Consider the following 15,269-nt stretch of genomic DNA (forward strand, 5'->3'; position numbering starts at 1 on the left):
CAAAGGTATTTTATTGGTTAGAGCCCAATCAATAAGATTGGACCTGCACAGTTTTTTAAAGTCATTTTATTTTATTAAGAACCCGTGCAATACTTTTTAAGGCTTGTGTGATTTTTTATGGAAATGCCCCAATATCATATAGTGTATACTATATGATTTTTTAGTGAAGGTCCGTTATAATGGAGAGGAATGCATGAGCAACTACAAGATGAATAAAATAATGAAGGATATTCTACAACAACCAAGGGTTTTCACTGTGGTATCTTTCAGCATGAAGATTATTTTGTTACATTTTTTTTTTTTTTTACCACAGGTGGGCATCTTTCATGGCCTTTTTTGGTGACAGTTCTGGGCAATTTCAGGTCAGACCATCAAGTGTGTTTGTGCCAAACTTGGTGGAGGTTCTCCCCACACTTCTATTTTTCTGTTTCAAGACTTTGGAAGGCATTTTATCAACAGTTTTGGAGGCAGTTGGGGTTTTTCTTCAGAGTTTGTTTTCATCATTGGAGATTGTTGCAGCAATGATGAAGATCAGTTTGGGTTTTCAGTTGAGGAGAGAGGAGAGAGGCTTTGCTTTAGCATGTGGATGAAGAATGAAGGTGACATTTGGCATCTACAGATCAGATCTGACCCTTTTCGTTCTCCTATATCTTCCTCTTCTCTTTCTTTCTATAGGTTGGTTCCAGCTTGTTGGAGAAGCTCCATAACTTGTGTTTCTACCATTTTTTTAGCATGTTCATTGTGCATTGAGCAACACTTGTATAGTTTTCCTATGAGCAGAAATATTGGATCTATTGTTGAGTCCATATGAGTCTTTTGAGTGTATTGTGTCACGTCTTGCATTGTATATTCAGAGATAGCAAAAATCTTAATGGAAATAAAGTCTTGTTTTAGCATGGTTTCTTGGATCTGAGCTATCGTTTGAAATCTGTTATGCTCTGTCATGTGTTTCATGACTCAGTTGTCCAGTGTGGATAAGGCATTGATCTCAGTGTTGGAAGCTTTACATGTGATTTTGTTGTTTCATTTCATGGTCTTTTTGAGAAACAACTTAAATCTAAATCATGTTTCCCTTTATGTTTTAGGGCTTGAATGTAGACCTTTACTTATTTGTGGGTTGAAAGACTCTGTGAGTAGCTGTTATACTTCGTTTTTTGCTGCACAAATGTCGATGATTCAAGTTTAGATAGGAGTAATCTTGGGTGTACTCGCCTGAGTTTTGCAGAGCTCAAAGAGTAGGAGGAAGGGTTGCCTTGTTAGTTGGTCCAGGTTCTTTTCAAGTATGCTGATAATAGGAGTTAGCTACCCTTAGTCATATTTTGTTTCAGCTACCTGGTTGTTAAAACTCTGTTAAATCAGGAGCCAACACTATCATTGAGAGCAGTGCCGTTAAGGTCCTTTTTAACCATTTGTCTTTAGGATTAAAGTAGTGATTTTGTATGGTTTTCTCCAGTTTTTTTCTGTATTGTTTTGATTCTTTGAACCTAGTATACTCGGCTGTTCTGAACTTCATTTTTCATATGAAGTAAAATTTTCAGGGCTCAGTAAAAACCAATGTAATGAGACTCGGACTCGGCAAGGGTAACTTGACTCGTGACCCGGCTCTGACTCGTGACCTGGCTCGGCGGTGACTCGGCAAAGTGAAAAAACTTCGAAATTTTGAGATATTTTAGGATTTAAAGAACATTCCATGCACCCATTATTGAATAAAGCATAAAGACACAATAACATCATTAAATAGAAGATAATTTGACCATAATGCACATGCCACATACTTAAAGTTAAAAACTTAAAACTTAAAAGTCAAACATCGATTACATATGTACAATACTACAAACTACAAAGTTACAAACTTACAAAGGTAAATTGCTAAAAGTAAATACTATATTACTAGTAATTATAGTCAAACTAGGATAAATCCATGCAAACCATCAAAATGTATATGTATTATCATTTATGCATTATGAAATCCAACACATCAAGATTCAATAGTCATCATCAAATTCAAATGTTCCAAATGCTGATCATATATTAAGTTACTGTTAAACTATTAAACAAAAAGTTAAAACAAGACTATAAGTCTACAGCTATGGCTCCTAGTCGGAGTCCTCATCATCATCCTCATCCTCATCGTCATCCTCATCATCATCGTCATCCTCATCCTCATCCCCAACCTCAACCTCAACCTCAACCTCAGGCTCAGGCTCAGTATAATCTACAAAATGCCTCTAGTAAGGCATCTAAGGTAGGTCTTGGATGTCTCAGTAGCCATAGCATCAGCTCGTGAGGTGCCTCTAGGATCAACTGTACTCTCTGCCTCTGGCTCTGCCAATGTTTGTGAGGTGCCACTAGGAACAACTGGAGCTCTCTGGTCCTCTGCTGCCATAGCCACAGCCTCAACTTGGCCCTCTCTATCTGCCTGGTCAAGCCACTGTAGGTCCTCATCATCAAAGACAGGATCAGTAGCCTCAGTGATCCAATCAGACTCTGGATCAACCTCCTCTAGAGTAATTGGAGAGGTGTCACTATCCAAAATCTTCCTAATCCTAATGCGTAGGTTGTAGTGCACAAAGACTAGACTATTCATTTTCTGCATAGACAACCTATTACGCCTCTTCGAGTGGATGTGCTCGAACATGCTCCAGTTGCGCTCACATCCAAAAGCGCTACTTGGCTAGCTCAAAATGCGGATGGCGATTTGCTGAAGGTTTTTGGTTGAGGGCCCAACATTTGCCACCATCTATCTGAATTTTGAAAAAAGGAAAACCAAAAAATATTAGTCTCATTTCAAAATTTGAACTTTAAGTTTAAAACTAGAAATTTATAAACTAGATTGTATAAGGCTTAAGCTGCAATCTTTACCTGGCTGCAATTTTGTACGACCTTCTTTGCAAATTTGACTTGAAAAAATGGGCCCTGATGCATTATTATAGGCATCCATCTCAAGCAATATATCTGTGGGATGAGGGGACATCTTCGATAGCACCGTGTATAGGCCACTAAGAACCTCCTCATTTGCCTTAAAATCATCAAGGAAACGGTATGCTGGATTGAGGTAATAGGCTGCTGCGTGGATGGGCTTATGAAGTTGATTTTGCCATCTCCTATCAATTATGTCCCAAACAAGGCCATAGTTTTCCTCAACTCCTACATATTTGGCCTTAATAGTCTCCTTGACCCTATCCATGCCCTCATAAATGTAGCCCATAGAGGGTTTCTTGCCATCAGCAACTCGTAGGAGGGCTACAAGGGGCTCGGTGATCTACAAAACAATTAAACATAAAAACAATTTAGTGAATGATGAAACTTTGCAAAGTTGTACAATGAAAATAAAACAAAAATATGTACGAGACAAATTAATTTATAAAATTTTAAGACTTAAGCTTTTAAAATTTAAAATTTAAATTTTAAATTACCTCCACAATCTTCGAACATGGCTCCCAAAAATCATCATCATCATAAATGCATTTTGTTGCATCTATCCCTGCAGGGCTGCTCGTAAAGGAGGAGGAACTCCATTCTGGACCAACAAACATGCACCTCAACTCTAACCTTGAACTCAGCAAGGATTTTAGTGTGATAAAGTTAGAGGCAAATCTTGTGATACTAGGACGAGCCAACTCCTTTCCCTTCGTGTATTTCCTCATAGTGCTGAGGACCAAGGCATGATTATAGATGAACTCGCAAAGATTTTTGGCCTTGGTAACACATGATTTCACCCATACAAGCTTGCCAATATCCTCTAACATGAGGTCGATGCAATGGGCCGCACATAGAGTCCAAAAGATTTTTGGGTGTCTCTCCATCAATAGTTTTCCTGCAGCAATTTTAAATTAGTTAGTAAACAATGAAAATTTTTGATGTATTAAAAAACTTTTAATTTTCAAAATTTAATGAAAAACTAAAACAATTTTTTTAGAAGTAGAACTTAGAAAGTTAGAAGTTCAAATTTTACCTGTAGCAACATAATTAGCTGCATTATCTCATAAGAATTTTGCATTTTTCACACATGAGGAAGCATCTATGGACCTCAAAAATATGGTGGATCCTAAAAGTGAAAATTAAACAAAATAATTATCATTCAAGAATCAAGAATCAATACTCAATAAAGCAAAATTTTCGTTATTCAATAATAGTATACATTAAATTTTAGACTTCAAGAAGTAGAGCATGATGAATTACCTCTGCTAGAAACAAGAAAATTTAGGAGGGTTCTGGACCTCCTATCTGTCCATCCATCTGTCATGATGGTACACCCCTTTTGGCTCCAAATCTTTTTGTGGTCCTCCAACTCAAGTTTCATCTCCTCAACCATATCTAGCAAGAGGGGGCCACTCAACTCATCTTCAGTGGGGGCTTTGAACCCCGCACCACAGATGGAAACTGCATCAATCATCCCCTGCCAATAAAGAGTCCTATTACATTTATAAAAACATTTTAATTAGCATATGTCAAATTTTCAACATCAAGTTAAAAGTATAAAATTGAATATAAATTTTAGAACTTAAAACGTAAAACAATCAAAATATAAATGAAGTTGAAAACTTGAAGTACCTGGCTGCTATAAATGGAATGTCGCAGAAAAACCAAAACTTGCAAATTGCTCTTACTCCAGCTTCATGTATCTCCCTATTTCAGTCCATGCTCTCAAGTGAGGGTTGTGCACCAGGAGTAGTACGCGGTACAAAAAAGTTGTCCAACTTATTAGATTTTCTGACTCTAGAACGAAGAAGAGCAGCACTAGTAGAAGGGGCAGCAGTAGTAGCATCACTAGAAGTGCAAGGAATAGATGTAGAAGAAGCACGAGCAACAGAAGCACTAGGACGATAGGGGGGATGGGAAGAACCTTCTCCAACACAGCCTACTGACTCAGAAACATTTGCAGATGAGCGTGGAAGGGAACTAGAACCAATCAAAGCTAACTCTTCTAATTGTTTTTTTTTTAATTCTTTTTCTTGTTCATATTTTTCCAAGGCTACATAACAAAAACGTTGAGCCTCAACAGTTGCAACTCGACAAGGCTCAATATCATGACCACGTAAGCCAACAATATGGTATTTTAATCTATTTATCCCCCCACTATTAATAGTTTTGCAAAATAGGCATTTTGTTTGAGTTCTCTTTCTACCCGGAAATTCTATGGTGAACTTCCAACACTCATCTTTTTTGTTGCCTTTAGAGAGCTTAGATTTTTTACCTCCAGAAGCCATTATGACTTAATTAAGGAACAATGTAAAGGTTGCTGCAATAAGACATTTTAGACCAAATATTACCATTTCAGCATTGCATTTTATGAAGATCTAAAGTAAAAAAAAAACTCATAAACAAACAAAAAAAATTCATGCAAAAAACCCATAAGCATAGACAAAAAAATCATCAAAATCTAAACAATCAAGTCTTATCTCTTTCAAATGCTTTGGGAAGTGTTGAGAAGAGCTCTTATAAACTCCTTGATGATCTAAATGCAAGCTCCAATGTCACAAATGCAAGCTTTTCTCCTCCTTTCAACTGGTTGCAAAACAAGAAACCTCTATTTCTCTTCTACCTCTCTCTCTCTTTCTTCTTTTCACTATAGACTGTTATGGGAGCCCTTTTAGGGTTATATGAGTGAGATATGTAAAAAAAAAAACATGTAAAAAATTATATTTTCAAGGCCCGGTTTCATGCCTGTCGCGGCCGAGTCAAGCAGGCTGGGTCACTCGGTGACTCGCGAGTCACTCCTCGTGACTCGCCGCTCGCGAGTCACGAGTCATTGTGACTCGGCGAGGTCAGCGTGGCTCGCTGACTCGCCTGACTCGTGTGACTCGCCGCAAGTCACGTTACCCTAGTAAAAACCCCATTTATCTAATAAAAATGTTTGTAACAATTTATGAATTTTGTTGCTTATATCATTCATGTATTTTTCTTTAACGCACACTCAATGCAATTTTATACTTGACATTCCATTAACTAAATTCTGAATCTTACATTGGACATCCAGGTTGAAGCCAAGTTATTCCAAGGTGCAGAATATATGAAAATTTATCGAAGCAGGGAAGTTGGCCAGTCATATTTAACTTCCATTGGTACAACATTAGTAGCCATGATACATGCAATGTGGTTGATTTGCCAAATCAGGCCTGATGTGGTATGTAAACACTGGGAAGTCCTCAAATTAGTTTCAAACTTTTTCTTCTCTTGTGCTTATTGGTTATATGATCTGAGAGAGTATAAGCTGTTGTTGCTATAACTCATATTTAAGTTTACAAACAGATTCTTAGGCTGCAAAAGTTTGGTCACGGCACCTAAATGATCATATGCACAGCAAGAAATATTAGTATGTTGTGCTTTGACCCATGTGAAGGCTGATTGTTGATTAAATAGTAAATTGTGCATAAAAAATTACTTCTAAATTTAGTATGTAATGAAGTTAATTTATTGATTACATATTCTTAACTACAGAATTATAATTATCTCACATTTACATATATCTATCATCTTCCTGTAAATTGGCATTGGCATGGCTTTCTGTCTTATTGTCAGATTTTCAGATTCTGTATTCTGTGGTATGAATTGTTTATTATTGTGAAAAAACTGTGTTACACGTTCAGAATTGTTTCATCTATTGCCAAGTATCTTGGCACATCATAAGATTCTTAGGCTGGGGTCCCATGGATGCCAGCTTCCTTAAAAATAGAGCTGCACCTGCTGAGAATTTTTTAGGAAAATTGTACGGTGAGCGGTCCTATGAATTTCATAGTGAGAAGTTTCAGCTCCTAAGTTTAAGGAAAATATTTCTTAATTTTAATATTTTGGTAAAAAAATTAAATTTTGACGAGAATATAGTGTTTCATTTTTTGACAAGTTGCTAAATTTTTCTCTAAGCTGGTGGAGCTATTGTCAGCCCCATCCCATTTTCACCTGCTCAAAATAAGAGGCCTAAAAAAGTGAGGCTCCTATTTTGAAGGAAAATATTCTAATTAACCCTGTAGCCTCCAAAAAACTCTTACCGGACCACTTAGACTTAAAAATAGACCTGTAGCCCCCTCTCATGAGACCCCTGCCTTAATGGGAAATTTCAACAATCTAAAGATGAACTAGCCTTATAAATGTCTCTGAATGACAGATTATATTCTAGCTATTGGGAAAAAGACTAGAAGCCCGAGTCAGAAACTTGAGCAGAGACATCATCATTGGAACTATTACCTAATTTATGAATTTTATATTTTTGATGTAATATTACATGTATACCAGAATATTTATTCTGTAGATACTTCAATTTATAAAAAATGTTGGGGCACAATAACCCGCTTCTGCACCCAGACTACATATTAAAAGGACTATAAATATAAATAAAATAAATAAATAAGTTAATATGAAACAAGATAATCAGAGCAATCTCTGCACCTTGAAGTTCTTTGCCTCTGACTCGTTTCCACCTAATACTGAAAAATAATAATATAAGTCCTGTTCAAATTGTGGTATGATATCAGTATCTTTTGGATAGTCATGAAGAATAGTTGTTAGTTGTAACTACGTGAACCATTTTCTTGTGTGGCTGCATTTCTTGTACCGGTAAAACCTGTGAAATAAATGAATGGTTAGAACTTTTATTTGATAACTTTTCTTCGATGAAAAATTTGCTCCCTCTCATTGTATTTTCATGTAAGGAAAATAATAATTATCTCAATCTGGCATTCTCCCACTTATCATCTGTTGTATGTTCTGATTTTCTGTTGCAATATTCTGTAGTTTATTAAATTTACATGAATCTGATGTGTTTAGCTCATTTTTTGTAAAATCAAAATTAAGAAATTCAGTGAGTCCTGAGATGGATCATGCTAGGCTAGGGTGGATGACCTGGGAACTTGTTCATTAGTGAGTTTGATCAGATCTGTGGAAACCAGTGAGCCCTGCTAGTAGTACTTAGTCACTCAGCAGTGATGATGGGATAGGTTTGGTGCCAAATTCCAACTATTACGAGGATTGCAATTTGTGGCTTTGATTAACTATACAATGCTTCAAGACGCAACAAGCACATTTCGGGTATGTTCGAGTAGATAGTAGATACACAGCAAGAGTCACAATAGGTGGTTGATGAAAAGGTTGAAATGATTTTGTTTATGTTCATTACATCATATCATGAGCCCAAATCGATGTATACACTTTGCCTAGATGTTGCTAAAATAATAATTAAGTCCTTAATGTTTTCAATAATTAATTTCTTACTACTATTACTTAATAATTAATCAACATAATATTATCATCCAGTATAATTAATTAAATAACATATTATTAACTAATATATTGATTAAGCAATATTATTAATCAATATATTATTGATAATCTCAATCATAATTAATCAATATCAAGTAATAATATTAACCAAACGGTACTAAATGATAATCGGTGGTCACCTTTAAACAAATGGGTCAAGTGAAGGGTCACGACCTGTGACACATGAGACAGTCGAGCATATATAACATGGGTCAAAATGTAAGGAAAAGGAGTATCTATACAGCTCACAATTCATGGATAAGGGAGATTGAATAACAAATACAGGTTAGGGAATAGATAATATGAGAACCGAAAGGTGATAAAAGACAAGCTCCATCCCAAAAATGTGGATACCATGAGTGGCAACGAAGAACAATAAATAGAAAGAGAAGGACTAAAAGCAATACCTATATATGTATAAAAAGCGTATTTTTCTATGTTTGTGCAATGTTAAAATAACTATAGGCATCTACACATACATATACATATATGTATATACTTATAAATGAGAAAATTATTATCAATTCAAAAGAATAATATTTAGATGATTATTAAATTTGATATGGTATTCATTAAATGAATATAATATAATCATAGTGCTAGTGTGAGGTGTATAGCCTCCATATGAATGGCAAGATGAGATAGTAGTGCTAGTGCAGGAGCTTAGTACAACTTCTGTATGAATGTCTAATAGTGCTACTGCGAGAGGTTAGTATAATCCTGTATGAATGACTAGATGAGATTTATATAATCTGGATGTGCCAGAATATTCTGATGAGAACATATGCATATGTGATAGGTCTTGGATAGATGATGTCCCTTTCAAGAAGAAACCTTAGGGGGTGCATTTTAAAGAAGACAGTGAAACAACTAAGGGTTAAGAAACCTGATCTGGAGATGTCCTCAAGGTCTGGGTTACAATCGGGGTAGCATTTACACGTAGAATATAATAAATAAGTATTTATTTATTTAATTCTAACATTTCTTTTGTAGGGATTACTTGTCCCAAGCTAAACTCTAGTAGTGGGGACATTACAGATCACTTCCATCACAAGCAACTTCTGCATAGTGACTTATCGCTCACCACTCTAAAGGAGGCTGATTCATTGATATATTGGGTCTTTTAAGTTGAAGATCCTAACTTCAATGAGGATGACCTTGCATGGGTGGATCAAATAGATCTAGAGACAGAGGCGGTAGCCATGGTAGAGGAGGATATAGTACAAGCAAACTCTCTGGATGTTGGTGTAACTGATACATAGACAGATATCATGGCTGCGTTGTTATCAAGAATTCCTTCTTAAACACCCACACAGGATTTCCTTTGTGGCTACAGATGCTGGAATGAGTGGTGTAGGCTTATAACCATGAGTTTTGAATACACTTGACAATATTTGTATTATGATGATATAATGAAAAAAAAATGTTTCCTTCAGCTAAAAGCTGCTTTTGTATTTATTTGATTGATGTTTTCTTCCGTTGTGGTCAAAGTGGCTCTATTGAATTAGTTTACCATGTCTTTAAAGTTTGTCTATTGGTAAGGGCATAATAAAAGCTTAACGTGCTAATTTTTTTTTCTATATTTCGTGGTTTTTTCAATTTGGCAAGTCTTGGCTGAATCTGAGCTTGACTCCAAGTCTGGTAACCACATTTTAAACGTATTCACAGAAAAAAACACATCAAAATTGTGGTAGGATCTGGTTGCCATTGAGAACCTGGACCTCTTTTCTCTACTTGAACATATTTAAAATAAATTCTCTTGAACGTAAATGTTGATGAGGTAGTAAGCAACCTTGGCTAGAAGCTTACTCTGCCTTGTTATGTGGCAGATATTGTGCAATGGTCCAGGAACTTGCATCCCTTTATGCATAGCTGGATTCTGTTTGAAGGTAGCTAACTTATAGATTTGCTTATCTGTGGTTATGATGTTAGTATGCACACATTCCATTTATGAAACGTTTCCATCTTCTTTGAGTTTGTATTGGTTTACTTACAAGAATGGCTTTGTTAGTGATTGTTGCCTGGGGAAATTTACGATTTAATTAATTTTTTTTTATATCAGGTCATTGGTATAAAATGGGCAATGATATTCTACGTTGAAAGCATTGCGAGAGTGAAAAAGCTGTCTCTGAGTGGCTGGCTGTTATACAAGCTACATTTGGCTGATCAGCTATTTGTCCAATGGCCACAACTGAAGCAAAAATATCCCAAAGCTCACTATGTGGGACGACTAATGTAGTTTCCAATTTCCTTTCGTGGTTGACAGGGAAAGGAGGAATGAAAATGATTGGTATAATACTTTGATTTTTGACACAAAAGGCCACCTTAGTGCTTCTCATCTAATTTTCCAACTCTAAAAGCTACATGTTACAATGTTTCTAATGTTGAAACTCTGCATTTTGAAAGCTGGTCCTCAGGTTTTCTCTATTTTTATCCTATGATGAACATATAGGGTTATAAGAGACCTTTTCTGGACTATGCTTTAACAGTTGTGGTTCTTATAAGGTTCAAGGTTCAAACTAAGGTGCAATCACAAGTAAATCTATGGAATTTTTTAACAATATGAATATTCTTGAATTAGTAATGAACTCAACCAGGAATCTGAGTGGAGCAGAAATATAATTTGATCTTTAGCATTATATTACAATTGCTTTGCAGAAGGTTGCCAGTTTGTGATAATTTTGACAATACTGGCGAACCCTTTGCTGCTAATGATGGTTTCCTGCTTTACCACCAAGGAAATTGTTCTGATTCATTTACGTTATTTAATACAACCTACTGAACATTTTGGAGTTGATGATACTGGGTATATTTATGTCTTCTCCTAAGATGCAGTTTACTGTGTTTCCACTTGCGTTGCCACATCCGGTACTCTTTATTGGACAGCTCAACTCACTTTCATCTCTGGGACCTGGTCTTTACATGCTTCTTTTTCGAGTTTGCTAGGTGTAATTTGGATATTGTTTTTAGAGATAACTGTGTTGTATCGTATACGGTTGTAATTAGATTATTATTAGTGAAATTCGTAATCAAGCAATGACCATTAGAAGCTGACTAAAAATACGACAGTTGTGAAAATTCTAAATCCAGTATTCATCATTGAAAATGCAAATTATCTGAAACATCACAGGATTTTGGGGAGGATGTGTCTCTTCATATGCGTGTTCATACATCCAAATTCTGAACTCGTATCATATTGGATTTGGTGTTAAAATATTTTACTCTGGTGTATTCGGTCACTTGAATTGCCTACTTTATTCTCGGAAATTAAGTTTTCAAAAGCTATGATTATCAACTGTTAATTGTCTATAAATCGTTGATATTTTCAGACTAACCCAATTTAGTGCAACTCAATTGATTTGTGGCATTATTAGCTTAATGATTCTGAACAAGTTTCATCAGTCCATCTCATTTAAATAATATATTTCTTTTAAACTCCTTTTATGTTAGCTGTAAAAGATGGTGTATCTATGGCTGTCAAAATGGGAATCTGAATAGTGTCATCCATTCTGAAGATATCCTACAATTCACTTACTGTGCTGACCATATTTTGCAAACAATGACTAAAGTATTTATAACTTCTAATTGATTTATGGGTGTTTTGATATGGAGTTTCTGTCATGGTCTTTGGATAGGGCGTATTGTCAGTTTACTAGTGGTTCTTTATTTTGTGTGTCTGAAGTTTAAAAAATATAGTCATGAATTGTGACGGGCTACTTTGCTCATGTATATGGACGATGCTGCTATTATCGGACTAGTTTTGAAAGGTACTGATTTACTAGTTCTGGGATGAAGGATTGTTGGTGATTATGTTTACATCTTGTTTTCTATTTTCATTTCACTACTTGTGGGAAAAATTCTGAATCAGATACAGTGGGCAATAGTGAACGTTTCTATTGTGACACGGAGATTACTTTTGTCAAATTGGTTGGTCTAGGAGGTATGGATGCTTCATTCTCATCATGCTTTCCTTGAAAATATCTACCTAATGTTTGTAGCCCGCTCCTCTGTTCAATGCGCAGTTTATGGTGCCAATGGTTCTTTCCCTGAGCTTATCCCTCTAATTACTATCAGATTTATTTCGCTACTTTATTAACAGTGATTTCGCTCATGCTCGTAAATTCACGTTTTTGCTCTTTCACTCTTTCAAGTTACATTCAGGAAACCAAGCTGAACCTACTTTGATCTTCTTGTGTTGCTTTTCTTGTTTGCGTATTCGATTGTGATCTTTCAAGTTAGGTGACTGATCCATTTTCTAAATTCTATTTACTTATGTTCGTTATGTATAAAGCTGCACTAAAAAATTCCCACTGACATTTAATACCCGCCTGTGTTTCCTGAAGTTTTTCATTATATTGTTCCTTTTTCGTGTATCTCGTGCTTTTACGTGTCGTTTGTTTAGAATGAGTTAAAAGAATTCAATCCTGCTGAGTTTTACCGGTAGAAGAGCAATAGATCCTGATGTGGTTCGTTTTATAGGTCATAATATCAGGTGATTTGGTTTGAACTCAACAGATGGTTTTATCATATGAGTTCGCAAGAGGCGCCTAAGTCAAACTGTACTACTAATTTACAAACAAGGCTTGTATACCTGGATTCATTTTACTCCATAAGATCGGATGATCTAAGTTTGAGTAAATAGACGGCTTTTAGTGTATGAGACTACCCCATGCTCCATAAATGGATAAATAAAGACAAATATTATTTAGATGATAAACTTAAAACTTTTCACTTGTGAATTATACCATGCTGATTATATTACAGGAAAAGCATATTCTGTTAAATGTTCTACTTTTAAGCTAAACATAACGTTATAAACTTGTTTTAAAAAAAATGCATAGAACAGGAATATGAAAAGAATCTCTCCTCATGTAGATAAAAGAAGTGAAATTTAGAGTCAATTTTAGTGCACTTATTTTTTAAGAATTCGAAAGATCTTTTTTTTTTTCTTAAACTAAAAGAGAGGTAAATTTTTTATTGAATATCAAAGAGAGCTGAACAACACAAGAAACAAAGAAAACTACATAGCTTTATCATGGTCCACAAGTTGAACCAACATTTGAGATAAATCAAGTGGGAGCATCCTAAGATCAAGAATGTTCCAAGCCGGCTCTTGCTCAGAGCCCCATTTAGCCAGACAATCAGCCACAGTGTTCCACTCACGAGGGGTATACATAAAGGACACAGAATCCAGAAAATTGCATAACTGAATGATTTGTTGAATAATCAGAGCCAAATGCCAATCCACATGCACAAGGTTCTTATTATGCAATAAGTTCACAACCACCTGCGAGTCAATCTCACAGATGATTCTTTTCCAGCCACGTAGACAAACACTGTTCCACTGCAACCAAGATAGCCAGGGCTTCCATGAGGTTATTAGTATGGGAACCCTTGTAAATAGAAAACAGAAATTGGATATCACCAGAATTATCACGCCCAACTCCCCCAATACCAGCTGGACCAAGATTTCTCTGAGAAGAACCATTAGTGTTGATTTTAAGAGTGCCCGCCTTAGGAGGAGACCAACGTCCCAAACGATTAACACGCTGAGAGTGTTGCTTAGCTCTATTCCCAGAGCGGGTGTGGGGGATCGGTGTGGGGGATCGAGAGAGTGCAACCTTGAAGAGAAAAGGAGAGGCGAGAGTAATTACCAACATCAATAGGATCCAAACCCCCACCAATGTCACATTTAGCAAGGAGTGTTTCCTGAAGAGAATTAACAATTCTCCCCCACAGGTGCCTGATCTCAAATTGCAAATCATGAAAGATCCTCCTATTCCTCTCAAGCCAAACATGCCATAAAATAAGGGAAGGGCCGATAGTCCAAGCAACTTGAAGAAAAGAAGACTTGGAAGGGGAATGGCCCAAACGGTCCTAGAATTCAGACAAAGACGACACATGCTGGCACGTGCATCCCCACACACTCCACTAGAGGTGCCAAATCTGTTTGGCAAAGGGGCACTGGAAAAAAAGGTGAGATACAGTCTCTTCACTATTGTGGCAAAGAACACAGATGGAAGGCCCTTGGAAGCCTCGCTTGCAGAGATTATCCCAAGCGAGACAACGATTGTAAACCAAAATCCAGAGGAAAAAGTTACACTTAGGCCATGAAAAACTATTCCAAACTTTCTTCCACCAAGAGACCTCCACCTCACCAAAAAGTTGCTTCGTCAGCGCAAGGTACCCAAAAGAAACAGAATACTTACCAGAAGAAGCACCTTCCCAAGCCAAAACATCAGGTTCCTGCAACAAGTTGCACTCCCTAGAAGCCAATATCTGAGATAGTTCCAACCGATCTCCCAGTGAGCCACCCAGCGACCAATCAGAAGAATTCTTCCATTTATAACCCACAGCAAGGCCCATGTTAAAAGCCTCCTTATAATGAGCCACCTTATTCCATCCAGCAGAAAGGAAAGAATCACAAAGAGCCTGCAAGTGAGGATGAGAGGAAAGGAGAGGAGGATGCCCATTCCAAGAATCACTCCAAAATAGAGCCTTAGTGCCTTTGTTGTAGATCCAAAATAAACTTCTCTTGACCAGGTGAGCACCAATCTTGAGGGTATTCCACATCATAGAGCCTCTTCCCTCAAGAGAAAACCTCGAAACTTCCAAGGGTTCAACACCAAGTAAATACTTGTGTGACAAGATACAAGCCCAAAGCTGAGACTGACTAGTACACCAACGCCAATAGAGTCTGGCAGCAAGAGCTTGACAACACAAGATAGCAGACCGAAGGCCAAGGCCTCCTTCCTTTTTTGGCTTGCATACAATATCCCAATTGATGAGGCTCAATTTGGTATGTTGCAAATTACCACTCCAAAGAAATTGACAGGAGAGGGCATCAAATTCCTTAAGAAAATACACTGGGGCAGCTTGAACCATGCTTTTGTATATGGGAAGAGCTTGAATAACAAATTGAAGGAGTGTCACCCTACTAGCAGTAGAAAGCCACTTGTGAGTCCAATTATTGACCCTTTGTCGAAGTTTGTCAAGCAAGCTTTGCCAGAAAA

At 36.7% G+C, this 15,269-nt stretch overlaps 1 protein-coding gene across 3 annotated transcripts in view; it reads left to right on the forward strand.

Annotated features, from left to right (window-relative positions):
- The window catches only part of LOC149568371 (UDP-N-acetylglucosamine transferase subunit ALG14-like protein), a 35,296-nt gene extending 24,243 nt beyond the window's left edge, over positions 1-11,053 (forward strand). For 2 of the 3 annotated variants that reach the window (XM_089821312.1, XM_089821314.1), the window contains exons 3-5: positions 5,981-6,127; positions 10,086-10,145; positions 10,319-11,053. In XM_089821312.1, coding sequence (XP_089677438.1) covers positions 5,981-6,127; positions 10,086-10,145; positions 10,319-10,495 — 384 coding nt within the window. In that variant the 3' untranslated portion in view covers positions 10,496-11,053. The remainder of the gene's footprint in view (positions 1-5,980; positions 6,128-10,085; positions 10,146-10,318) is intronic. The other variant, XM_089821313.1, reaches the window with a different exon arrangement.
- Positions 11,054-15,269: the final 4,216 nt, after the last annotated feature.

This window comes from Cupressus sempervirens, chromosome 3 (genome assembly GCF_028749045.1).
Source record: "Cupressus sempervirens isolate cs-2001-9-10 chromosome 3, ASM2874904v1, whole genome shotgun sequence".
Taxonomy (NCBI): domain Eukaryota; kingdom Viridiplantae; phylum Streptophyta; class Pinopsida; order Cupressales; family Cupressaceae; genus Cupressus; species Cupressus sempervirens.